The sequence below is a fragment of the Anas acuta genome, chromosome 32 (assembly GCF_963932015.1).
Source record: "Anas acuta chromosome 32, bAnaAcu1.1, whole genome shotgun sequence".
NCBI classification, from domain to species: Eukaryota; Metazoa; Chordata; class Aves; order Anseriformes; family Anatidae; genus Anas; species Anas acuta.
This window is the reverse complement of record NC_089010.1, coordinates 417,984-444,751: the sequence shown is the minus strand read 5'-3', so window position 1 is coordinate 444,751 and position 26,768 is coordinate 417,984. Positions and strand designations below refer to the sequence as shown.

The 26,768-nt window shown below is 45.1% G+C and overlaps 3 protein-coding genes across 9 annotated transcripts in view; all 3 read left to right on the top strand.

Moving 5' to 3' along the window:
• LOC137846463 (ATPase family AAA domain-containing protein 2-like) overlaps window positions 1-26,768 on the top strand; it is a 165,399-nt gene that overhangs the window by 103,344 nt on the left and 35,287 nt on the right. Inside the window, exon 2 of the mRNA XM_068664411.1 lies at window positions 16,987-17,033. Coding sequence (XP_068520512.1) covers window positions 16,987-17,033 — 47 coding nt within the window. The remainder of the gene's footprint in view (window positions 1-16,986; window positions 17,034-26,768) is intronic.
• On the top strand, window positions 8,768-16,926 carry LOC137846467 (ATPase family AAA domain-containing protein 2-like). 7 transcript variants are annotated; one of them, XR_011090494.1, is made up of 7 exons: window positions 8,768-10,575; window positions 10,944-11,098; window positions 12,751-12,877; window positions 13,856-14,036; window positions 15,032-15,217; window positions 16,434-16,563; window positions 16,715-16,921. XR_011090494.1 is itself a non-coding variant. In XM_068664423.1 (7 exons), the coding sequence occupies exons 3-7, from the start codon at window positions 12,780-12,782 to the stop codon at window positions 16,909-16,911; spliced, it is 792 nt and encodes a 263-aa protein (XP_068520524.1). In that variant the 5' UTR covers window positions 8,917-9,201; window positions 10,944-11,098; window positions 12,751-12,779; the 3' UTR covers window positions 16,912-16,926. The 7 variants fall into 7 exon arrangements, 2 of the variants coding, with proteins under 2 accessions (XP_068520524.1, XP_068520523.1); XM_068664423.1 differs by having other exon boundaries at window positions 8,917-9,201; window positions 16,715-16,926; XM_068664422.1 differs by having other exon boundaries at window positions 10,413-10,575; window positions 16,715-16,926.
• Window positions 20,485-26,491, top strand: LOC137846482 (ATPase family AAA domain-containing protein 2-like). Its single transcript, XM_068664447.1, has 9 exons — window positions 20,485-20,494; window positions 20,591-20,668; window positions 22,781-22,924; window positions 23,369-23,468; window positions 24,275-24,397; window positions 24,626-24,728; window positions 24,946-25,061; window positions 25,439-25,613; window positions 25,982-26,491. Exons 1-9 carry the CDS (start codon window positions 20,485-20,487, stop codon window positions 26,093-26,095), a joined length of 963 nt encoding a protein of 320 aa, XP_068520548.1. The 3' UTR covers window positions 26,096-26,491.

Below are 26,768 nucleotides of genomic sequence, written 5' to 3'. Positions count from 1 at the left end.
ATATCCCTGCTGTACCCAAGGTTCTCCCCTGATCCCTCAAGCATCTCCCTGCAGGTCCTAAGCATCTCGGTGGAACGTGTAAGCACCCTCCTGGGCACAACACCCATCTTCTTGGAGCAGACAAGCAACTCCCCTGGGAATCCAGCACCTTCCTGGAGCATCCAACTGTCTTGCTCGGGGCAACCAAACACCTCCCCTGACATCAAAATGTATCCCTGGAGAACCCATGCCTCTTCCCGGAGCAACCAAGCGTCTCCCCAGGATACCCAAATATCTTCCCGGGACACCCAATAACCTTCGTATCACACTTAGGAGGAAGGTCTACAACAACATTTCTTGGTTCCTGTTGTGCTGTGGGGCTGCTCAAAGCCAGCCCCTGCTCAAGCAGCTGCTGAGCTCCAGCCCCTGCTTAGGCTGCAGCGGAACTCTGGCCCTGCTCAGCCTCGGACATTCCTCTGCTCCAGGGGGATGCCTGTGTTCCAAGGGGGTGCCTGGGTGCTGCGTTCCTGACATTGCTTGTGTTCCCTGAGATCATACTTGTGTGCTGGGTGCTCCATGGACCATTCCCCAGTGAGATGCTGGTGTTCTCAAAACGTGCTGGTGTGCGTGCTGGAGACACTTTTGTGCACCCCTGAGGTGCCTGGGTGCCTCAGGAGATGCTTTCTTGCTCCATGGAGGTTCTTGGCTATCCCAAGAACAATCTGGGTGCTCCCCGGGCTTCTTGGCTGCTCTGCCCAGATGCTCCCTGGGTGCTCAGGGAGATGCTTGGTTTCTCCAAGGAGACATCTGGGTGATGCAGATGTCTTCTTGGACATCCCAGGAAGATGGATTTGTGATCCTGAAAGTTTCCTGGTGTCTGCATAGAAATGCTTGAGTGCTATTTGGAGATACTTGTGTACCCTAGGAGATGTGCTTGCGTGCCCAAGGGAGATGCTTGTTTGATTCAGGGTTGTCGCGTTAAGGGGTGTAGCTGATTAACCATTACGGGCCCGGTCGGATTCAGGGTACTGAACCAGTCGGACATTCACCAACAACGCGTTAACCATCTGGGGTTCCAGTCAGACATTCAGCAACAACACATTAACCGTCTGGGGGTCTGGTTGGATTCAGAACACTGAACTGTCACGGATAACCACCCTTACCCTAGTTGCACTTAATGAGAGCTATCACAATGCAATCAAATATGGTTTATTACAGCAACAGATAATCAGGTTCTTTATTGCTGGCGATAGTGACTGTCTGCAAAAGCAAGCTATCCTGCATGAAATACACAGGTGTTACAGGTGTTACAGATGCGCAGCCTAGAAATAAACGCGTTAAAAGGAACAAAGACTCTAGAGAGATCTGTAAGCAAGTATTCAGATCTCACCCAAAGGCGTCCCAATGAGGGGGGAAGAGAGGCTCAGCCCATCAACTGATCCCAGGAGTCAGGAGGTCCTAAGGATGTTGTATTTCCTTGGGATGGTATCTCCCCTGACGGTGGTATCTTCCCTGCCATCCCCTCTATCTTGGGCCAATTAATATTATTTTCTATCTTTTAGGTGGAGCTTGAGTGGCTCTAGTCAAGCATATCTTAGTTATGATTGGTGAAAAGTTCTCCCGTCTCCGTTTAAAGTAATAGTCTCCAAGAAATTCAGGGCGCATGCTCAGTGAGGGGTGGTCGCACCTTGGAGGCAGGTAGCTTTTGGGATGGAGGTGTGTTTTGGTATTATAATGATATTATGATGAGCGAAATGTACACTAGGGTACAGCATTTGTCAAAACATGACAGGTCCTTGGCTCAGGGTGGCAAAAAGTGCAGCTTTGTGCACAAGACAAATTGAGTTCCCACCTGGTTACAGAGCCTAGCCGTGGTGTCTCCACTCCACTCTACGCTCCGTTCTGTTCCTTAGTGCTAGCACGCCAAGTTTCCCCAGCACGATAGCATCTAAGGTTGGGAGCCTAGGGAACGCTCAGGTAATGCAGTTATGCCCTACCTTGAAAGCCTCTTCAATGCGGTACCTTTTTCTTAAAAATGTGAATGTTAGTTTTATTTTCCTAGTTACTTCAGGCAATTACACCACAAGGGTAAAGCTTTGTTTCTCCAGGGAGGATTTTGGGTGCTCCAGGGAGATGTTTGGGTGCTTTTTGTGTGATGCTGAGCACTGGGCCTGTTCAGCCTGGAGAAGAGGAGGCTGAGGGGAGACCTCATCGCAGTCTACAACTTCCTCCTAAGGGGGTGTCGAGAGGCAGGAGACCTTTTCTCCATTAACACCAGCGACAGGACCCGCGGGAACGGGGTTAAGCTGAGGCAGGGGAAATTTAGGCTTGACATCAGGAGGAGGTTCTTCACAGAGAGCGTGGTTGCACACTGGAACAGGCTCCCCAGGGAAGTGGTCACTGCACCGAGCCTGTCTGAATTTAAGAAGAGATTGGACTGTGCACTTAGTCACATGGTCTGAACTTTTGGGTAGACCTGTGCGGTGTCAAGAGTTGGACTTGATGATCCTTAAGGGTCCCTTCCAACTCAGCATATTCTATGATTCTATGATTCTATGCTTGGCTCCAGGGAGATGCTGGTGGGCTTCGGGGAGATGCTTGGTTCCTGCAATTTGGTGATTGAGTCCCCTGGGGAGATGCCTGGGTGCCCACAGGGACATACTTGAATGACCCTGACAGGTGTTTTTGCAGCCCATGGAAGCTGTTGCATGCTAAGAGAGGTGCCTAAAATCTTAGTCAATGAGATACTTGTGTTCGCCAGGTGACATTTTGGAGCCCTGGGGAGCGCTGGCTCTCCAGGAAGATGCTCAGTTCCCCTGGGGGACACTTGGATGCCCCAGGAGGCAGTTGGGTACTGCAGAGAGCAGTTTGTGTGCTTCAGACAGGTGCTGGAGTGCTCCAATTGTGCTGTTGAGTGCCTTAGAGAGCTGCTTGGTTGCCCCTGTGAGATGCTTGGGTGACCCTGGATGTAATTGTGATGCATAAGCAGATAATTGAGGTGCCAAGGGAAGTGCTTGTGTGCCCCAGGAGGTGCTTGTGTGCCATGGGAAAATGCTTATGGGGCCCAAGGAACATCTTGGGTCCTCCAGGAAGGTGCTTGGATTCCCCAGGGAGATGCTTGTGTACCCAGGGAGATGACTGTTTGACCCTGGGTGATGTATGGTTTCTCCGGAGAGGTGCTTCACTGCTCGAGGGACATTCCTGGGTGCTTGAAACATACACTTGAGTGACCTATGCAGATGCCTGGGCACCCATGGGTTTATTCTAATGTTCCCAAGGGAGGTGTTTCGTTCTTCCAAGGAAATGGTTTGGTTCTCTATTCAGATGTCTGGGTTTTTCAGAATAATGCTTGTATGCCTGTGGGAGATATCTTAGTGCATCAGGAGGTGATGGGTTCACACTGGAAATTCTTCAGAGCTCCAGTGAGATGCTTGAGTGCTGTGCAGAGGTGCATGGATCCACCCGGAAGATGCTTGGGTTCCCTGGGGAGAAGATTGGTACCTCAGGGACATAGCTGTGTGTGTTCCAGGAAGACTTTTCAGAGCTCCAGATATATGCTTGGGTGCTCTAGGTAGATGCTTGTGTGTCTTGTTCATGTACTAGCGTTTTCAAGAAAAAAGTTTGTGTTTCCAGTGGACATTTTTGCATGTCCCAAGGAATTTGCTTTGTGTCCAAGAGGATGCTTGGTTCCTCAAGGAGGATGCTTATGTTCCTGTGGGAGGTGCTTGGTTTCCCCAGCAAGATGCTTGCTGCTAAGTGCGATGCTGGTCTACTGCAGTGAGATGCTTGTGTTCCCCATGAACATGCTTGTGTGTCCAAGGGAGGTGCTTGGGTACAGCAAGGAGATGCCTGGGTAATGCAAGAAGATCTCTGTGTTCCCGGAAATTGTCCTCAATGGGTACACAGCTGAGATGCCGGGGTGACTCAGGAAGATGCTTGGAGTCTCGAAGGATCTCCTTGGTTGCTCCAGGAAGATTCCAGGGTGCTCCAGGGAGGTTCCTGAGCAACCTATTGAAGAGCCCGATGTGTCCAGGGAAACTCTTGTCTCCTCCAAGGTTCTGCAGGGCTGATCCAGGCAGTACACCTTGGAGACATGCTTTGGATCTCCAAAGGAATGCTTGGGTTCTTTGGATTCATGCTTGGGAGATCCTTTGGTGGTTCAGAAAGGTGCTGGGTTTCCCAGAAGACATTTGAGGTGACAACACTAGGTACAACAAGATCCATCCTGGAGAAGCAAAGCATTGCCCTAGTTCACACCAACATCTCCCTTAGGCACACAGGCACGTCCTGAGGGTACCCAGGATTCTCCATGCAGCAGACAGGCATCTCCGTGGAGCACCCAAGCATCTCCCCAGACTACCAACCTGTCTTACTAGGTGGACCCAAGCACCTCCCCAAAGCACATGATTTTTTTCCAAGGAGCATTCAGGCACCTCCCTGGAGAAGCCACATACCTTGCTAGGGAAAGCAAACATCTCCCCTGGGAATACAAGCATCATCCTGGAGCACCCTCCATGGCACCCAAGCATCTCCCCAGGGCGCACAAGCACCTCTTGGAATCACTGAGGTTTTCCCAAAGGCACACAAGCAGTGCACTTGAGTAGACAAGCATCTTCCCAAGACACCTAAGCTTTACCTTCTATCTGTCAGGCATCATGCAAGGGCATCACAGCACATTGCTGCTGCTCTGGAATGCTTGGTTGCCCTGCAAAGATGCTTGGGTGCTCCAGCGAGATGTCTGGGTTCCTCAACCTGAACCTTGGGTGCTCAGGGTGCTGTAGGGATCTCCTGCAAAGCATCTCCCCAGGAACACAGATATTTCCCTGAGGCACCCAACCATCACCCCTAAGAACCCAAGCATCTCCCTGGAGGACCCATGCATCTCCCCACAGCACTCAGGCATCCCACTGCAACGGTACTGAAGCATCTCCCCAGGGAACCCAAGCACATCCCAAGGTACTCTGACGTCCCTCCAGAGCTCCCAGGCAAGTTCTTGCAGCATCTCGATTGTTCAAAAAGCACCTCTCTGAAGTATGCCAGGACCTCTCTGGAGTCCCTCCCGGGATCACACAAGCATATCCTATGTATGACTCAAACATCTTGCTAGGGAATCCAAACACTGGCTCGGAGATATAAATCAAGTCCAAGCATCATTGTGGATCCCCGTCTTTTCTCCTTGAGCAAAATAAGGGGCACCACAGTATCACCTGGGGGCACCCAAGCATCTCCATGGGCACCAGGATCATCCTTGGAAGACCCAAGCATCTCCACACAGCAGCCATGCACCTTCCTGCAGAAAGCACGTGTCTCCCTGGGGCACAGAAGTGTCACCTTGGAGCTCCAAAACATCTCCCCACAGCGTTCAAGCATGTCTCTGCAACACCCATGCAGATTTCTGCATCCCACAGGCATCTTCCCCAGTTATCCAGGCATTTTCAGGGATCTCAGGCATCTCCCAGAGCACTCCAGCACCTCCACAGAGCACTGGGAGGTGCTTGCATGCCCTGGGAATACCCTGGTGTGCCCGGAGAGATTCTTGCCTACTTCAAGGCTCTGTGGGGCTGATCCAGGGAGGTGCTTCTGTGCCCCAAGGCCATGCTTGGTTTCTCCAAGGAGGACTTGCGCATTCCAGGGGGAAGCTTGGTGACTCAGCCTGACACTAAGCAGACCTGGAGAGATGTCTGTGTGCTTCAGGAGGTGCTTGGGTTCCAGGGGAGATGCTTTGGTGCTGCAGTGAGGTGCTGGAGTGCTGTGGGGAGGAGTGTTGGTCCTCCAGGTGGATGTTATGGTCCCCTGGGGAGATGCTTGGGTGCCTCATGGAGGTATTTGTATTCTAGAGAGGTGTTTGGGTTTCCTGCGGAGATCTTTGGTGCACCAAGATTCTGCTTATGTGCCCCAGGGACACATATTTTGATGCCCAAGGGAGGAGATTTGGAGCTTTAGGAAGGTGTAGGGGTGACCTGGATTGATGCCTGTTTGCCCCAGGGAGATTCTGGGATGTCCAGGAAGATGCTTGGGTGACCAGGGAGGTGCTTGGGTGCCACATGGACATTGATTAATATCTCCAGGGAGGTGCTTGGCTTCCCTGGGAAGATGTTGGGATAATTCAAAGGAGAGGCTTGGGTGTTCCAGGGAGGTGTTTGGGTGCCCTGAGGAAATGTTTGGGTGATCCCAGGGAGGTGCTTGTGTACCCCAGGGAAATGCCCAAGGAGGTGTTAGTATGCCTGGGAGAGACGCCTGGGTGCTGCACAGAGATGTTTGCATGCTCCAGGAGACACCAGGGTGGCTTGGTGGACAGTAGGGTGCTCCAGGGAGGTTCTTGAATGCCCCGGGCAGGTTCCTGGGTGTCCCGGGGAGATGCATTGGTGCTCCACTGAGATGTCTCCTCCAGGAAGATGCTCTTTGGAGATTCTTGGCTACAGACATTGATGTTGTTCAGCCCCAGGGAGGTGCTTGAGTGCTCCTGGGAGATACTTGGATGCTATAGAGGGTTCTCCGAGAAGATGCTTGTATTCCCAGGGGAGATTTTTTGCTTTCCCAAGGAGGTACTTGGCTTCTCCAGGGAGGTGCCTGAATGCTCCTTGGAAAATATCTTCCGCTTTTGATAGGTGTTTGGGTCCTCCTTCTAAGATAGGTTGGTGGTCTGGGGAGATTCTTGAGTTGTCTGGGGAGATTCGTGGGTGCTCCAGGGAGAAGCCTGCGTACCCTTGGGATGTGCTTGTTTGCCTAAGGGAGATGTTGGTGTGAACCAGGGCAATGCTTTGTTTGCCAGGCATCTCCTTGGTATAACCAAGCACCTCTCTTGGACACAAACACATGCCCAGCAGGAACAAAATCATGCCATTGCAGGAGCCAACCATTCCCATTCCCATCGAAGCAGCTCTCTGAGGAACTTCATTATACTCCCAGTGGAAACAAGCATCTCTGCCCAGCACTCAGTAGTGCCAGCAAGTATCTCCAGAGGGCAGTGAGGCATCTTCCTGGGGCACACAAGCATCTCCCCGGGACATTCAAGAACTTGCCTGAAGTAAAGAGGTTTCTGCTTGGACAACCAAGCAACTCCCCAGGGAATCACAGGGTGTCCCCTGAGAACTCCATCACTTCTCAAGATTTCAACTCAAGGATGTCCCCAAGGCATCCAAGCATCTCCCTGGAGTTCCAAGGCATTTCCACGGGAACACAAGCATTTCCCTGAGGTGCCAATCTTCTCCCCAGGGAACACAGCCATCTTCCAGGAGGACCCATGCACCTCCCCACAGCACTCTAACATCTCTCTGGAGCACTGAAAAAGCATCTGCATAGGTCATCCAAGAATATCTTTAAAGCACTCAGGAATCTCCCTGCAGCAACGACGCACGTCTCTGGAGAAACCATCCATCGCCCTGGGTCAGCCAAACACCTTCCTGGGTGCACCAGCATCACCCTGGGGAATACAAACACCTTCCTGGAGGACCCATGGAGCTGCTGAGGGTAACCGAGAATTTTCCCACAGCACCAAGCACCTCCCAGAGTCACACAAGAACAAACCAGTTGCACTCCAGCACCTCCCTGGAGCACACAAACTGCTCTCTGCAGTACTGAAGAATCTTCTGGGGCACCCAAGTGACCCCAGAGGAATATAGCATCTTCCTGGAGAGCCCAAAGATATTCCCAGGGCACACAAGCACCTCCCTAGGGCATACAAGCACAAGAAAAGCCTCCCTGGGGCACACAAAGTTATCCCCTAATCACACAGAGTTCTGCCCCTGTCACCCAAGCATCTCCCTGCAGCACAGAAGCACCTCCCTGGAACAACCAAGCACCTCACCGGAGCACACAGAAATCTTCCCACCACATGCCTATATCTGAGTGGAGAACCCAAGCATCTCCCCAGGGTTCCAAAACACCACCCGGGGCACACAAACCTCTCACTGCAGATGGGAAGCACCTCCCTTGGCACCCAAGAGCTTCTGTGGGATGCACAAGATCCTGCCAGGCATCATCTGAAGGCTGATTCAAAGATCGAAGCCGAAATTCCTTTAAGTGGTATATTCTTTATTGCAGCGCTGGATGCACGGGGGATCTCTCCACCTATCGTGCATACCCAAAGCAGAAAGCAGTCTTGAATTTATACAATCAATCTATCCATATTCTACAAGCACCTATACATATGCATTACCTATCCCCGCCTTCCCTCGCTTCTCATGCTAATTAGCCTTTTGGCACCTTGCGCCTGCGTAGAGCCTCCCAAGAATTGTGGGCAGGGGTCTTTGGGACGTGGGCAGGGGTCTTTGGGAGGAAGACCCCGAGTCTTCCTCACAGTGTACTTTTCACCTTTGGTCAGGAATCTGCTGAATTGGCACGTTTCTTAATTGCGAGAGCTGGTTGTTGCCAATTCTTCCGTTTGTTGTATCTTTATAATGAATTCCAATGTCCGGTTTTGAGATTTATAGTCCTTACATTTGTTTCTCTGTCCGTCTGCCACTTCCTTATCATGAGTTCCAGTGTCTTGTTTCGAGATATACAGTCCATGTCTGGGGATTGTCCTTGCCTCCCCAATGCCTCCCCAATACCTCCTTAATCAAGGCGCATCAGCATTTTCCATCTGGCACCCAAGCATCTCCCTGGTCACCCAAGCGTCTTTCTGGACATCCCAGCATCTCCCCAGAGCAAACAGGCATCAATCCAGGTCATCCCTACACCTTCCAAAAGCCCCAAGGCTCCTCCCTTGGGCATTAGATAACGTATCCCTGGGGCACACAAGCAGGATGTCAGAGCACCAGAGAATCTCCCCAGGCCACACAAACACCTCCCTTGAACATGCAGGCACCTCCATGAGGCTTGGGTCTCTCAAGGTGCTGTTTGGTCCTCTAGTTAGGTGTGTGGGTAGTTGGGGGCTGGCGGCCGGAAGATGTGGCGCTGCACGGAAAGGTGGAGCCCCTCCCTTGATGGGCAGTAGCGTGTGGGCTGTGCTGTAAGCAAGCGGAAGTGGCGCTATGGGCCTCGGGTAGATAAGCCCATGGGACTCGACAATAAACGCCGTTTGCCACCCACCACCTTGGTGTCTGTGAGCCGATGGACCGAGCGGCCTGGGGTTGGTCGCCGCTGCCCCCTGAAGGCAACAAGTGGTGCCGAAACCCGGGAAAACTCCGGGATTCGGGAGAACGGCGGCCGGAGCGGCGGGACCAGCCCGGCGGGGAGGACGCTCCCGGACCAACAAGGAAGATGGAAACCCTTGTGAAGGTCGTATCCAAGTTGTGGAAGCTGTGGGGTGGCTCAGCTGAGGAAGCCAGGGGTGCCGGTGGGGACCGAGACCCTGGGGAAATCTGGGAGCGGCCACGGCCATGTGCGCCCCAGAACGGTGCTGAACTAGAAAACGAAGAGACGGGTGAAGAAGCCTCCTGCGGGAACGGGGAAGAAGTGCTAGGTTTGACTAACACGTGCAAAGGGGAGAAAGCAAACGGTTGCGGGGACGACCGGGGAGGAGGTAGAAGCGCGAGAGAGGGGCAGAGAGCCGATCGGAACGGCCATCCGAAAAAACGCTCCAGTGGCTCAAACGCCTCGCTGAGAAGGCGGCGGGGAGAGCCACGAGGGAGAGAGCGGCCCGCCCGCAGGGGTGGGGGGCAGGGCCAGGACTCGACGGGAGGGGACCGGAACTCGGAGGTGAGCAGTCAGCCGAGCTCCGACTCCGGATCAGATAGCGATTCAAATTCGGAGGAGGAGGAAATGGGGACAGATAGCGAAAACATCCCCAACCGAAAGAAAGCTGCACCGCGAGGGGGAGAGATTCCTCTCAGGGATGGGAGGAAAATTAAGATTGCGTGCGCCGTCTGGGCTCTATCGGCCGTGCTAGCGTTCCCGGTCTGGGTGACAGACGGGGGGCAGAGGGTTCACTCACCAATAAACCCTAAGGATGTACAAGCGATTGTTAAAGCCATTGCGGATAAAGGGCTTCATTCTGCAATGATCTCCACCCTCATAGATGGTGTTTTCGGGGGAGACAATATGCTCCTGTTTGATATAGAACAAACTTGTCGACTGATCTTTGACGGGGGGGGATGATCACTTTTAAACAAGAATGGGAGGACAACTTAAATTCAGTCCATCCAAGTAGGAAAAGTAAATGTGGAGAGCTGTATCTTGGCAAAGAAGATAGTAGGGAGCAAGGAGGTTTAGCAGTCAGGATGGAAGGTGATGCCATGAGGCTTACAGGCTAGTAATGTTGTAGTGAAAGCCAGCCTTCCTAAACAAAGCTGCCTGAATAATTCCTGTGAATAACATACTATGTTCAGCTATTTCCTAACATAGACACAGTGCTGACTGCTTCTTCAGAGTAACATGAGTTAGTGATACTACTGAAACAGTTGGGGTTCAGATGTAGATCTGATTTCTCCTAAGCATGCTGAATTCACAGCTGTTGATCCTCCGGAGGAGGCTTTGCAATTGAACACGTGGAGAATAGGTAAATTTCCCGCTGTTGTTCTCCTCTCCTCTTGTTTTGTTTTGTTTTTTCCCTAGTAGCATAGGTTTAAGACTCTGAAGAAACGGGCTGCTTTTTTTCATTTCCAACACTGGCTGTTCCTCCTGAGCCCCGCCTTGTATTTTTTCAGTCATAGGGTATGTGAATGTAAATTCTTGGGAGAGAGGTAGAAAACTCTGTTTCAACCGGTGTTTTTTCAGCTGTGTGGGGAGACCAAATAGGGTGGTTTTGAATATTCTGGCTCTTACTCAGAGCAGCATGTGGAGGGAGAGAGATGCGTTTGCTTTTTTAGTGCAACGGCTTCAGAAGCAAGAGGTGAAAAAGCACTTTCTCTGGGAGCTGGAGAAGGTGTCCTAATCACTGAAGAGGTTTCTAAATGGCATATCTTTGTGAGTGTTCCTGTAGTCCGGAGGTTTTTGTTTGTTTTTGTTTGACTTTGGAAGGTTTTCCTCTTAATATTCACGTCCTTCCGCAGAAGTGAGAAATGTGATTTTCTTTTGTGCAGTGTCGCGGACCCTCCGAAACCTGCTGGGAATGATGAATACCTCGCCCAGTACCAATGTGATGATGGTGGAGAGAAGGAGAAACCAAGAAGATGAAAAGAATGTGACCTCCTTTCCAAAGAAAACGTTTTGTCCGGCAAAGAGTCTTCTGAGCCTGGTGAGAAATTGCGGCAAACTTCCTCTCTCGAGTCTGACACTGAATGTAGCTCTAAAAACCTTTCCTCCTCAGCTATTACAGAGAGATGCCAAGATACAAAGGACGAGACTAAAAACACTGACAAAGAGCGTTACCAGAGCAAGAAGGATCATGCTCCTAGTGAAGAGAAGGAGAGTCAAAAAGCAGGTCCTTCCAGCAAGAGAAGGATAAAGTTGAATGCAAAGAATACAAACTGGAGCTCCTGATTGGCTTCATGCTGCACTCTGTGCTGTTCTTGTCCTAATCCTGGTCTCTCCGTAGATAATATGGTTTAAATCCAAATAGAATCATGCAATGAGGAGGATGTCCCTGCAACAAATTCAACATCTAAAATTAAAGGTTACATTTTTCCGTGGTTTTCTTCCTGAGCAGAAGTGTGTAGTACTCCTTTTATATTAATGTAGAGATTATTTCAAACAGTCTTGAAGTGCTTGATGACTTAACAGTCTGCAGATTTGTTATCAAATCAAAAGAACGCGACTTGGTAGACTATTTTTTTCGCAGTTTTGAATGACCAGTAGGAAGAAGGTTGTTCCGGCATCAAACAGGATCTTGGCTTCACCCGGACAAGCACTCTCACCAATTTTCATGGCACTTTTTAAAAGATCAGTAGAGAATATTTTACAAGTTGTGCAGAAGATCTTCCCGTATGCACAGCTTGCGCTAAAGGAGGACCGACAGCAAGATATAACCACAGCATCCACTTCTTTATAATTCTGCTAAAGCAAAAACTTGTGGTTTGTGCAATCAACTTAAACCTTTCAGACATAATGATGGTAGAATTTTATTTTTTGCATGTGCAGGTCTTTCTTTTGGGCATGTCTGGAATATAACGCATAGGTTTTACTCTGGATTCGAAACTGAAATGCCAAATGGAAGCTCTGAATGACTCAATACACAGTAAAGGACGATGCGTTCTCTACTGAAGCATCCTGCTTCTGACGGCAGCTAAGATAATTAGCATTTGTAGAGGTTGACTTGAGGTTTGAAGTATAAGGCACCTATTTTTCTTTAAAAACTCAAAACTCAGGTATTTGGAGGGGAAGCATTTCTAGGTCAATGTTTCTAATTCCTTTCTGAAGAATGTCGGGACCAGGATACAAGCATAACTGGTCTAAGCTAAATATTGTTGTAGCTATCATCATTTTTAACCAGTCTCCTAATGTAAATGTTTGTGGATCATACTATACACGTGCACGTGAGATCAGTTAGCATTGATACTTACTAGATGAATGGAATTCTGTGACCATCACATCCTTTATCACCGTGCTTTCATTGTGGGAAGCTCCTCCAGAAAGAATTGGTCTTGTTTTTTTTTTTTTAGTTATTCAGCAACTGCAGAAATTGTTGGTAATCTCCTTTATTCCAAGGGGGAGAAAAAAATCACCAAGAGTAGCATACCTTATACGTACACATCAGTGGGACTTAGTACGGCTTTGTAGGGCCTTGTGCCATCTCCTTAAATCTGTGGTGGGATGAACTCTAGGAAATAGCTTTCAGTGTGTGCTCTCAAATGAAGAAAGGGTTTTGGCACTGATTTAGAAGCTGTATTAATGTAAGAGAAAGAGACAAAGGCTATTCAGGAAAGTTAACAAACCTCTTTTGCCTTTCAGACCATTTAAATCCTATTTTACAAGATGATATGTTCGACAGTGATGACGATGCATCCTTGGTTTCTGGAGATGAATTAAAAGATGCAATGCCTGATGGACCAGAGAAAAAACGCGTCTGTTTCAGCAGGTAAAGAAAGATAGATCCCTGTTACATTTAAATTCTCAGGTCTGCTGAGTCTTTGTAAACAGTTCCAGCTGTTAAAAGTGCGAGGGGTGGTAGACGAAGGGGTAACATCAAGTTTGTGTGTTGAAGGGGTGCTTGGTATTCACAAGAAGAAAGGGTGAAGGGACTAAAGTTGTAATGAAGTTGCTGTGAATGACCAAATTGAAAAGCCCAGGCTTCTCTTCCTAAGCCAAAGTGATCCGTAGACTACCAGAACACGTTGACTTAATCCATGGCTTTCTTTGAAAGACTCAAGACCACATAAATGTCCTGTCTGTCCTTTTAGCTAAAAATACCCCAACTTTATGGGTTTGTGTTGCCACCTTTTGCCCTTCTGTTTTCCAGGATTGTTAAACCAGTAGTGAATTATGTAGCCGAAAGAAAACTGAGAAATGGCTTGTTAAAACACCTTGAGAAAAATTTGAATGGTGTCTTTATTTGTTAAGCCACCAAGTTGTGTTAATCTTGTGGTATTTTATTATGGAAGTCATGCAAGCCCACCGTTGGAAAGTTAGATCATGTTGCAGCTGGATCAGCTATTTTTCTCAGTTTCTATTGCTGTGCTGTCCAGAAGACTTTCTGTGCTTCAGAGCAAGGCTAAGTCTCTAGCATCTTTGATTTAAGCCAGCAAAGGTACAGCCTGATTGTAGTGGGGAAAGAAATGCTCCTAGCAAATTTATTTCCTAGTAGTAAAGCAAGATTGCAGGGATATTAATTGGCAGTCTTGGTTTAGTAAAGAATAGGAAACACAAGGGAAGAAGATGAAACAATTGGAATGCCTGAATAACTTAACTGGAAATCTTACATGTATTTAATATACCACTGCCATTTGGATTATTTGGGGAGGGAAAAGAAAGTCTATAGGAAAAGTACTTGGAACATCTGTGTGTCTGTCTATTCAGCACCTCATTTATAAACTTGTTTTCTTAACTCTTGTTCTAGGAGTGCTTTCTGCGAACCATCACGCCGGCCCCGTCTGCTAATAGTAGGAAAAGAAGGGTACGGCCAGGTTTCATACGTGGCACCCGCGGTGTTGCACGCTTTGGAGAAGTTTCCCGTTCACACCCTGGACCTTTCTGTTCTGCTTACAAACGTTGCACTGCCAGAAGAAATCTGCGGACAGGTACCTTTTTTCTTTTTATTCTCATCGGATTCCCTGACTGTATGTAAAGGATCAATCGAGTTGCAAGTAAGGTGAGCAAAATTCATTGGTAATGGAGGTGGCCTTGTTTTAATGTGCTGGGATGTTTGCTTCTGTCTGAAAATCCCCTTTTCTTTTAGACAAAACCACAAACAATCTGGATGTTGTACATGTCCACATTTTCCATACCCAATTTCACAGTGAGGATGTTGCTAGCAGCTCAGGAAGCTGGGCGGTGTTGCTAATAAACATCTCTTTGTGGAAAGAAATGCTGCTGGTCTCCCTGGGATCCAGAAAGCAGTTCTCATTGTCTCCTAAGGCTGTGTGCTCCCAGTAGATGGCTCTGTACCAGACTGCATGTCAGCTACTTTTTGTAGCCTTCTTTTAAATTATAGTAGTAAGGCAACCAAGGTTTGGGGCTTGTGTTTATTTTGTTTTCACACGGACATACACAACTTGTGCTGTTACAGTATGTGCAATAAAAGCATTAACATTCACAAAACACTTCATTTGCACGCTGATGTGGTTTTAACTAGAGAAAATGAACAGATTTGGTGTTTTCACTTTTAGGCAGGAAATCCATTTTATTGTTTGGCATCACTACTTCAAAATATTTTTACCTTTAGTGGAAACGTTTGAGAGCCATACAAGTAAGGACAGACATGTTACACGACTGAATACTGATGTGTCCCATAAGAGGGACATTTCCTTTCTTTGTTATGCGATGATAGTGGCTGTGGCCATATAGCTACGGTGTCTAGCCACTGCCTGAATATATCCGTCCCATCTTCTGACTAGAGTTCTCCGAATACTGATAATCTGAAAGGGTGCCCAGAGAAATTCCTTATGTGAAAGGATGCTTGCCACTCTGTTCACGTAGCCATCTGACTGCCCCATGAAATGAAGCTATGTAGCTATGTATTAACAGGTTATTCTCCGTGTTTTAGTTTTCTTACCCAAGCTTTCCTTTTCACTAGCTGATCCGAAATGCTCAGAAGACAGCACCAAGCATAATTTATGTCCCAGATATCCATTTATGGTGGGACAACGCTGGACCTGCCTTGAAACTTACTTTTCTAACTCTACTACGTAACATTCCAGCATTTTCGCCAGTTTTGCTGCTTGCTACGTCTGATGTATGTCACTCAGATCTCCCAGAAGAGGTATTTGTCAATACTTTTCTTACTATTTCTTCAGTGTCTTGTAATTTATGAATGCTTTCAGCATCAAAATGCTGTGCTTTGTTAAATGCATGCTGTTATTACTCAGGCACCCTAACAAATCACTTAAAATTTGCTTAGAGAAAAAGAATACTGTGAAAGCATCTGCTTAAGGTTTTTTCTGAGTCAAGCAAGTGACGTTCACCCCCTTCTCACGCATGCAAATAATAAATTAATACAATAATTCCGGTGGCTACAAAGTGGTTCAGTCAAGAATATGCAGTGCTTGAAATGACAAGAGGATGTCTTTACTGAAGAGATTTCTTCTGACAGTCTGCCATTCCATGCTATGTTGGATAAACTGCTAATAATGCAATTTAGTAGAGAATTGAAACGCTTTGATGAAAAAAAAAATAATCAGTTTCTTTCTTCAGATAGGCCAAAGCTTTCCAAGCTGGAAAGCTGAGTTCCAATTTCTGCTCAAGTAACTTTGGAATGGAATTCTAGTTGTATTCCTAAATAAACTGTAGTAAAAGTACATGCAGGACTTCATTGACTTCTGAGAGTTTACATTAAGGGAAGGTGCCCAAAACAGGAACACCCTGTTCTCATTCTGATTATTTTGTCTCAGTTATTGGGGGAAGAGAACGGGTCTTACCTAGACGTGTTTATTATCAACTTCTTTGAAAGTGCTTGAGTTCCCACAGAAGTTTTTGTACAGGTTCTAAATTCCTTCTAAAATAAGTAGTGAAATTCCTTACCTACCTTTTAATACTAGAAATGGAAAATGGAGGAAGACGTAGAGGTACTAGCTACTTCAGGCACCTTTTGGTAGAGAAATAAAAAGTCAGCAAAAAGCCCTCACTTGTCTGCTGAAGCCTTTCTCTTCCCTCTATAGCCATAAAGGTTCTAAGTAAAGGATGCAGCAAGGCAAGTAAATACAAAGGAAGCGATGTTGGATGTGGTGAAAGGCATTACTTTATCAGTGTAGCGTACAATCCCTTCAGCGAGCTTTAATTCTACAGGTGATTCTTAAAGGTGATATTTGAATTTGCCGTGCCAGCCTGTGAAAACGTAGCCTTTTAAGGGCAGGAAGATAACTTTTTACAGTTTGTGTTCTTCAGGTTATTATTAATTTTAAAAGGTACTCGTCTTTCTGGAATAGAAGATGAGTTTTTGTGGCCTTAAATCTGAAATGTCTTTCCTCCTTCTGCTTTAGATCCAAGAATTATTTAATAAGGAATTTGGAGAAGTGTGCAATATTGAGTTGTCTGGTAGGGCAGAGAGAGCAGCTTTTTCTGAGGACCTAATTCTAAATCAAGTGGCTAAGCCTCCTGTAAAGAAAACAGGTGAGGAGGATATAAGAAGTACATCTAAAACTTTCCTATCGAAGTTACTAGCTCTTTGGGATTTGCTTTGGTGGTCATTTTCTGTCAGTAATTTGTCATATGCTTGTATTTGAGTACTGTAAATTGGCTAATTTTTCCTGATTAATTGAAGTTGATCGGACATTGGAAGTCCTGCCTGTAGCACCAGCAGCTGAGCCTCAGAAGCCACAAGAGGAAGAAGTAGGGATGCTGGAGGAGGAAGAGGAGGATACCTTGCGTGAACTTAGAATTTTCTTGAGGGACGTTACTCACAGACTTGCCACTGACAGACGTTTCAGGGAATTTGCAAAGCCCGTTGAAACATGGTGAAATTTCCCACCCTTGATGGGTCTAATACAAAAACTCTTTTCTCCCTTCTCTCTCCTATCCTCTTTCTTAATGTAGGCAGTTGAGAAAGCCGAAATTGGAACGAAGAAAAGAATATAACACAGGTAAGTGGCTGTAACTCCCCGGGATACCTATTTACGCTGGTTACTGAAGAGGATGGCACTTGGTCACTCCATCGCTTTCATTTGGCCCCAAAGCCTTCTGTAGTCAGCTGAATTCACTCATCAGTGACTTTTCTGTGAAGAGAGGTAGGTGCAAATAGGAGATTTTATGAATTCCTTGGGGAGGGAGCAGTGTGAATTGCAGCTTGGTAGGCACAAAGCAAACTGTTCTAATTGTGCAAAGTAAATTGATACTTGGTAGGTTCAAACTTAGTTTTATAGTTGGCAACCACAAAAGTAAACCTTAGCTGTGATCCTACCACCACTGTGGCGTAGCTCTTCCCTTCCCCTTGTCCTCTTGGCTCTTTTAATGACAGTGCAAGCAACAAACGTGTGCCAAAGGGTGCTGTATGGTAAACAATGGGCAGGCTTTTTTCTAAAAAGCACGAGTTTGAGTTATGTGGTGTTTGGGTGTTTGTCTTGAAACGATTCTTACCTCCTTGAGCTGTTAGATCATAATGCAGGAAATGAAAGTGCTGCATGCATAAACAGAGTAATAAAACATACACCTCTTAGGAAGAGGCTTGCAATGTAATAGTGTTTGTTTTGAGCACTGTTAGATACAGTTTGACATGAATGGAGTGAAAACACCTTAGAGAAAGGTGTTGATTGTTCTCCCTTTTCCAAGACAGAAATAACTGGAGTAGATTTCCCTCCTGCATGGAACAAAAGTTGCACGTTTGTTTTTGTCTGGCTAGCTTTCAGTCTCTTTAAGAATTTCTCTACAGGTCACAGTTTTAAGTAGACAGTTTAAACGTGCAGAGCGATAAGTAAGTGGAATGCAGTGGTTGTGACAACAACTTCTGATCTGAAATTTAAAGAAAAATCAATCCACTTCAGGGTGCCTTTTTTGTTTGTCTGTTTACATTTTACAAGAGCAACGGTGAAATAAGGAGAATCCCATCTTCAGTGTTTCAAAATACTTTGTTTCTGCGTTTCAGTCACCAGAACACTGAGGAGTAGAGCTGGTGCAAAAACTGTGAGATGAGTCCACGGAGAAAACAGGGACTTGGAGCTGCGCCGCAGCTGTAGCGTCGGACGCAGTCGGTACTCTATAACTAACTCGTCCATTCTATTTGACAAACTTATAACAAAGTAAGTCATCTTTTCTTGCAGACCTCTTAAAATGATCTTTCTTAGCAAGCCTTTGCACTATGGCATGATGTTGGCCTCGACTTGCTCTGTATTTTGACAGCAAAGAGGTATGGCTGCTCCTGGCATTGAGAGTTCAATTCGTTGAGTTTTCCCCATTTGGCAGTTTTCTTAGCATCAGAAGTGCGTTCATTTTTAATGAACTTTTTGTTCCATACTCACAAAAGTGAATGTAATGCTTGGTTAAGAAACTGAGGACGGTTTGATACAGTCAAAGCAAAGTAGTCCTAGGGATTCTGCGTTTCTGTCCATGGTTTATTTCTGTTTCTGAAGCCAAAATTGTTTTCTGCTTCAGAATTTGCTTTCCTTGCATTTCATCATTTTCTACAACACGAAACTGAGATTCCCATGTAGAGAAGAACAAACAGCCTTTCCTCGGTTAACAAAAAATGACTTAATGCTACTGTGCAGAGCAACTTAAGTAGGATTAAAAGTTGACATAATTTTCTTATAACATCTTACTAGGATGTCAGAATTCTTATTTTCCTCCTGCATTTGAATATATATATTTTAAATGTGCTCAGTAAGAGGGGAAAATAAACCTGAAAACAGCGTATGGTTGCAAATCCTCAAAAGCTTGTTCTTAAATCTCTATCAAAAATAAAGATTTGACCTAATTTTTTGGTAATGTCTAAAATCTTGGCTAAGTGTCAATGACTTTTGCTTTGTGCATACTCCATTAAAATCTCTTACTGATTATGTGTGCTGTTTTATTTTTTTCATACATGCCTAACTTTGCTCTTACATGTCAACTTTGTATCTTAGTACTGCGGAAGTTGTGCTACAAAAAATGGCTGAAATGGAGCAGATGCGTAGATGCCAAAGATGTTGGGAAGATGTTGAGGTACAAATGACAGAGCAAATACTCCGTCAGTTTGCCACTTTTGTAGAGTATTTCACGTAGGGAAGTAACTTAGTTGTAATTTTAATTGAACTGAAATAACTTCCTTCCAAAGAATAGCGTGGTCTAAACTACCATTTGGTCTTGCTCTCTGGTTATATCTTCATGTCTTACTGATACGGTTGTGCTCCAGATATCTTTTAAGAGTGGAGGAAGCATCTTCTGCAGAAGATGTGGGATAACGGGGAGATGCTGCAATGCATGTCTTCCACTCCAGTTTCTGAATTGCCTTCTGCTTTTTGAATGGACACTGTTTACAAACAGCTGTTTTGGACTTGGGTTTTTACTCCAAATGTTACTAAAAGCTCTGCCTGGGGGACTGAATATGCAAAAAGACTGGTGCTTTCCATCAGCTTGGCAGTTTAAGCTGTTTAGCTTTTTATCCTTAACTCCTAAATCATATTTCTCGTCATGCTCAGGAACGTGCTTACTTGGAAAGCTTAACGAAAGGCAGTGCATAGCTTCCTGTGTTGGTCACTCGCTCGAATTTTGATTCCTGTTAACGTTTTTTTTCCTGAGAGCTCACAAAGAATCTCCAGTATCATGTAGCTTTAATCATCTGTTACAGGCAAATGGAGCTGTTTTCTTTAATTGACCTAACTTGCATTTTAGAATTCTTCCTTGGTTGCAAACTGTTTTCAGGAACTGGAAGCCTTTCAAATTTCCAGCTGAATGAACTGATGGCTACTTTATGTATATTTGTTCGTGTGCTGGCCTTGCCTGAGAGCTTAAATAAACCCCTGTCTCTAGAGGAACCCCTGTTAAAGTTGTATGCAGCAATCATACTTCCTCTGTCTCAGTTTTGCTCTATTAAATTAAACTATTTTATTAAATTACTGTTCTTTTGAATGATAGGCACATCGTTTTAAAACTTCCCGATAACCTACTTTCATAGCTTTTTGTTTAGCTCTGAATGTCCTTCTTTTTCTCTCAAATCACAGAATGGTTGAGGTTAGAAGGGGCCTCTGGAGGTCACCTGGTCCAACCCTCCCCTGCTCAAGCAGGGACACCTAGAGCTGGTTGCCCAGGGCTGTGAAATGAATCCAGAATTGTCCACAGTACTTTTTATTAGCATCTCTCACACGCCTGTATGATTTCTTTTGGTATGTCTGCTAGAAAGGTAGTTCTTTTTCCTTGGTTCTGTCACGCTGTAGGTTATTAACCTATGATTAACTAACGCACTCAGTTTTGTATCTGGGCAAGTATTTAACCACTGCATGTACTGAGCCCTGGTTTAGAGCAGAAATTCTTGTTACTGATTGTGGGTGCACGCAATCATATTCCCATTCTCTCCTCTTGTGCAATAATTTATTTTTTGTGTGTGTACGGGGTGCCTTGATAATGTTACTGTGTAAGCATCAACAGACAGACGTGTCTGTCAGTGGATGTATGTGTATGCACGTCTGTTTTTCTGCACGTTTGTGACCGATCTCCTAATTCCAAGCAGCAAGAAAGAACCTTGATATCTTCACCTGTGTGAAGTCGGACTTTGAAAGAACTGGACCTGGCAGTCCAGATGAGATTGGTGAGTTCTGGTTTTAAGTTTTCTTTACTCTGTTCTAACCAAAAGCCTTGTCTTAAACAATTGAAACAAGCTAATCTACTGGGTATTTGTCTTCTGTAAAAATTCTGTGTTGCTATTGACTTCACAAGCCTTAGTATGAGCTCTAGGGCTGTACTGTAGTGAGCTCAGAACAGGTGAAAAAAAAAAAGAACAAAAAACAGCGCTTTTCCAATCTGCTTACAAGATAAAAGGCAACAGCAACAGATGGTTGTAGACAGGTGGGAATGGAAAGAAATGGACAGCATTACTCAGCATGCGAAACGGCGATACCGCTACAGCAGGAGCGTGACAGTTTTCATGGTTTTGAGCAGCACAGCAAGAATTTTCAGGAAGCAAGATAGATAGGCTGCCAGATGTGCATGAAAAGCTCCTCCCAAGCGTGAAGCTCAGCGGGAGGGAAGATAGCGTTGTGCATTTCTGTGTTTAGGAGGCAGTCACCGTAAGCTGCTGTCAGGGCCTGTGATTAGGAGCTGTCATCTGGGTACTCAGTGACTTGTGGAATGAGGTTAAGCCACGAAAGCCCATATTAACTTGGAAGTGATGGGAAAATTTACAGTTTTTAAGAAGAATGTTAGTTGTGATTAAGGCAGTAAATTAGATCATCCTCGTAGGAGCTTTCTAAACAGATCAGAACAGGGCAAGACTGTACTTAGGACCGAAAAGGGTGTTGCAGTAGATGAGCTGACGACTTAGATTATGTGATAGAGCTCACCTGCACACCTGCAAAGGAGCTCAGAGAGACAGTGACAGGAGGCTGAGCCCCAGAAAATAGTTTGCTCCTCCCTTCAGAGGCGCAGAGGAGCAGAGAGATGCACAGTGGCAGGTGGGAACCCGAGGGAAGCTGGGCCACGGACTAGTAAGGGAGTAGCAGAGTTGACTCCTTTGGAGGTTTAGTTAGGAAAACACTAGCTCAAAGTCTTAACAAGAGTAGCTTGAATACAAGGCGGGGGCCAGTCTAGAGGGAGAAGCTTGGTTAAAGTGTGTGGGTTTCAGGGAGCTGTGCAGTAGAGACTTGTAGAGAGGAATTTTAAATAGCATGTTGAATGGGAAATGAGCCCGGGTCAATTAATTGATGATCAAAATGCAAACTACAATTTTAAATCAGGAAAGAGCTAGAATATACTTTTTTAATGAAAAATACGCCAGAAAAGAGTGAGGAAAGTGTCAGTGTTGTTATAAAGGAAGTTATTGGAAAAAGGAAAGGGTTAGAGGAGCAATACAGCAGAGAAATTCATGCTTTTGTGATAGAAGGGTTGGAACACCAAGGACTGGAGATGGTAGTGATCACAAACTCATTTACTGATCGCTCAATTTTCCGTGTGCTGTCTGTATACCCCATGGCACCTACCTTGCATTCAGAAAGTAATGCAACCTTTGGGGTTAAAAAATAAAAACCAAAGAGGGCAGTGCTTTCCAAGAAAAAAAGATAAGTCCTTTTGGCAAACAGGTAGGTGAACGGAGTATGTATGTTCCTTCCTCGGTGTCCTGCTGTTAACGTGAGAGGATATTCTCCAGAACCCCGTAGATAATTGCACTCTGGTTCTTGTGTTTTTTACCATCTTTCATGAAACAACTTCAGGTTACTTGACAGAAGCTAATGGCCTAAGCTTATGTGCATTTGGCATTGTTTTCTCATTGGTGAGCTTCAAGCCTGTGTCTGGCCCATTATTGCTCACAGAATTTGTGGCAGAGCTAGACTTGGACTTAGATTACTACGCTTAGTCTTAGCACTACAGATTATTAAAACCCTTTCCATTAAATACTTTCTGAAACTAAGAAGCGACTTTCTGAAATAGCTGTTTTCAGAAGATCTGCATCTTAGCTAAGCAATAGGACAGAATTTTGCCTGTTGTTAAACACTGAGGCTGACGACAAGTCCATCAGCAGTTTCAGAGAGGACAGAACAAAGTCTAGATGCATGCTCATCTGCTAGGATTTGTGATTTCTGAAACGTGACTTGCATAAATTCATCTTAAGGTTTTGCAGGATCCACTGTGTCCTTAAAATAATGATGATAATAAAACTTACAGGCATCTGTGTAATGCATTTTGGATTTCATATAATTTGCAAAAGTACTTAACGATTCGTTGTCATTTTGTGGTACACTACAAACATCAAAAGGAAGTGAGAACAAAGAAAATGGTGGTGAAGATGTTCCAAGGCGTTACAACCTTCGACAGAGTAAACCTGCTGACCGCTACCAAGCTCCTATGGAAAGTAGGTTGAACGCACAGTTTCTCTTAAAACCTTATTTCTTGCACATAAGTGAGATAAAACTTTTGAATGCAAATACATGTGTTTGCGCACACAGTACTGCTTCAGTTCTGTACCTTCATTCTGCACATGAACTTCACTGTTTTTATCAGATGTGTGTGTCCTGTGCACATTGTATTTCTTTGCTGTTTGGCATACTTAGTGCTATGTATCCTTGATATAACAGTAATTAATGACACTTAATAGTCTTGCTCTTGTGATTTTCAGTTCACCTTTAAGCAGGGCGTAGTTTTCCACTTGTACCATGCACTGATGAAAAGCAAAAACAGTTAAAAATTCTTCTGGAATTAGGGATGAGTGAAACACGTGGCATTTTCTTTATCTTTTGATATCGTCCTCTCTTAAATGTATCTGTATCATTATTCTAAATTCTTTCCTTTCAGTAAGACAAAGATCGAGAGTGGACTAACTCGGGCCAGCCCCATTCTGTCAGACAGAAAGAGTCACTTGAAAATGCTGGGTCACAAAAATGTAGGAGACGTGCCAGGTTGGTGTATGGCTAGTGATAGCTCTTACTTATCCGTAGAGCTGTCAGTCTCCTTACTGCATAATGCTTCAAAGGGTTTTCAGTTTAGTGGTAATTACAGAGTAAGTTTATGATCGGTACTTTGGTAGTCTTAAGGTAGAGAGGAAAGAAATATTTGGAGGGGAGGAGGTGGATACTTTTAAGTTGGTTTCTTTTTTAAATCCAGTATTTGTGGGTCGCTGATAAGATGATTATGGAGGTAGTGTCTTGGGTTTCTGTAACTGAAATTCTTTGGTTCTGGAACTGAAGCCAGAATCCCCCCTTAAAAATCTTAGTCAGACTATTTAATCTTGAAGGATACAAATGATCTTCTTAAAACCGAAAATAATTGTATTCGATTTAGAGGGAGAGGCTTTATGGAAGTTTTGTTAGATTTAAAAAAAAAAAAAGTTATCAGTCAAATACTGACTCTAGTTTCTGTTTGGAATCAACTAATGTTTCTATATGAAGTTAACCTTAAACAATAAAAGATCTAAATGAAGTCATAAATTGCCTTAGTAATGATAAAGGCTTTTTGGATTCTGTAAGCAGTTAGTGCGTAGAGAATGCTGTTGATTGCCAGATACTTTGTTGAGCATTCTTGAAAGCAGACAGCTGTCACGAGGAAAATCATGTCATGGCCTTTGAAATCAGATTCCTAAGGAGTACAATGGACTGGAAAATAGATCTCAGAGTAAATTTTGAGATAGAATTCCCTTGATTTTTGGTGTTACTGAGTATCTGCTCTGTTTTCTTTTGAACTTTCTGGTCTATATGCTTGCTTGCAGACAGAGACGTGCAGATGACATCAGTGATTCTACACCCTCTTGCTCATCTCCCTTGCTTAGCACGTGTGATACAGAGGACGGTGGTGAGAGCAGTGAGGATGGCGAGAGCATATCTCCAAGAAGGTTGCTGTTGTTAGAGAATAGGGGAGGGATGAACCTCCTTCAAATGAATATTTAGCCATGTTTAAGTTTATCTGAAGGTAACTGTGTAAGTTTATGTCAATTAATTAGGTCTTCTATATATTAATTAATGTCTTCTACATTTGCTTGGCATTATTACGAAAAACAAAAATCTTCGAGCTGCGTCTTAAAGAAAAAGAAGCCCTATAACTTCTCCTTAATTCAAATCAGGACTTTTCGAGTGAAACGTCAGAAACGGGACCTAAAGAGAGTTCAGAGGGATCAAAAGAAAGTTGGAAGAAGTCAGGGAGATGCAATGCAAATAGATAGTGCGGTAAGTCGTAAACTAATCATCGTGTCAGCGAGTGTTTCCAGTGATTACGAAAGATCTCAGTGTGCCATCTACAACTACCTTTGATGGTTTTCTCTAAAGCAACTTCAAAAATTGCCCAGAATGTTTCCGTTGTGCTGAGATAATTTCTGATGAAACCTTGATCTAGATTGCTGCTTTCTTTAACATACAAACTCTGTTGTGTTGAATTTCTCTTTAGATTGGATTTGAGAACGTGGGTGGTCTTTCGGAACACATCGCAGCTTTGAAAGAGATGGTGATTTTTCCCCTCCTGTATCCAGAAGTTTTTCAGCGGTTCAATATTCAGCCCCCAAGGTAACTCATTACAGTGATAAATCGTAAGTCAGCTGTTTTCAGGAGAAAGTTCGATTAAGGTATCAATATGCTTCCATGCTTCAACATTTTTGGCAGCGGTGAACGTTTGTTTTAGTAGTAGCAAAAAGTGGTTTCTTAAAAACGGATAGAATCAAGAATATTTGTAGGTTAAAAATAGAAGCAATGTCTTAAAATTTTAAGTTTTACCATCTGGTGTTTTTAAAAAGTTGGGTTGGAGTGGTTTTGTTCTCCGTTTTACGTACAAGTCAGCTTGATTAGTTTGTAAGCAAGAAGGGATTATCTAGTGGAAGTCAATTGTAACATGTTGCCTGGAAGCCCAGTTGTTTTTCCTGCCTACTTTTGCTTTTTTATTGCAGAGGCTGTCTATTTTATGGCCCCCCAGGAACAGGGAAAACACTAGTTGCTCGTGCACTTGCCAGTGAATATAGCCAAAGTGACAGGAAAATATCATTTTTTATGAGAAATGCTTCGGACTGCATGAGAAAATACGTGGTGGAATCAGAACGCCAACTTCGTGTGTTATTTGAACAGGTGAGGTTGAAATGCACAGTGTATTCTGTCAGAGTTGAAACCATTATTTTCTGTGGTCAACGTTTTTAAGTAGAACTTGCTCTTTTTTTGTATTTTGTTAGTTTTTTTTTCCCACTGAAATGGAAATGCCAGTGTTTCTGCTGTGAATGTCAGCTGTAAGAACTACTGGAACGATTTGCTTCCTGTCACCCGGATACAGTGGGTTGAGACAGACTGTATTCTGTTAGTCATGCCAGATACTCCAGAAGCTCTATCAGTAGAGGTCCCAGAGGCTAAAATGAAAGATGTAGTTTAGATGACATTCCAACCATGATGTTTTTGTGCATTTTTCCTTTAAATAATGCTGTTTTACTCTGTTTTCGTGCTAGGCCTATCAGATGCGACCTTCAATTATTTTCTTTGACGAGATAGATGGTCTCGCTCCTGTGCGCTCCAGTAAACAAGACCACATTCACAGAATCACAGAATCACAGAATTTCTAGGTTGGAAGAGACCTCAAGATCATCGAGTCCAACCTCTGACCTAACGCTAACAGTCCCCACTAAACCATATCCCTAAGCTCTACATCTAAACGTCTTTTAAAGACTTCCAGGGATGGTGACTCCACCACTTCCCTGGGCAGCCTGTTCCAGCGCCTAACAACCCTTTCGGTAAAGAAGTTCTTCCTAACATCTAACCTAAAACTCCCCTGGCGCAACTTAAGCCCATTCCCCCTCGTCCTGTCACCAGGCACGTGGGAGAACAGGCCAACCCCCACCTCACTACAGCCTCCTTTAAGGTATCTGTAGAGAGCAATAAGGTCACCCCTGAGCCTCCTCTTCTCCAGGCTGAACAAGCCCAGCTCCCTCAGCCGCTCCTCGTAGGACTTGTTCTCCAGGCCCCTCACCAGCTTCGTTGCCCTTCTCTGGACCCGCTCAAGCACTTCGATGTCCTTCTTGTAGCGAGGGGCCCAACACTGAACACAGTACTCGAGGTGCGGCCTCACCAGAGCCGAGTCCAGGGGGACGATCACCTCCCTAGCCCTGCTGGCCACACTGTTTCTGATACAAGCCAGGATGCTGTTGGCCTTCTTGGCCACCTGAGCACACTGCTGGCTCATATTCAGTCCTTCTCTTCCCGACTCCCATGTCCTTCTCTGCCAGGCAGCTTTCTAAC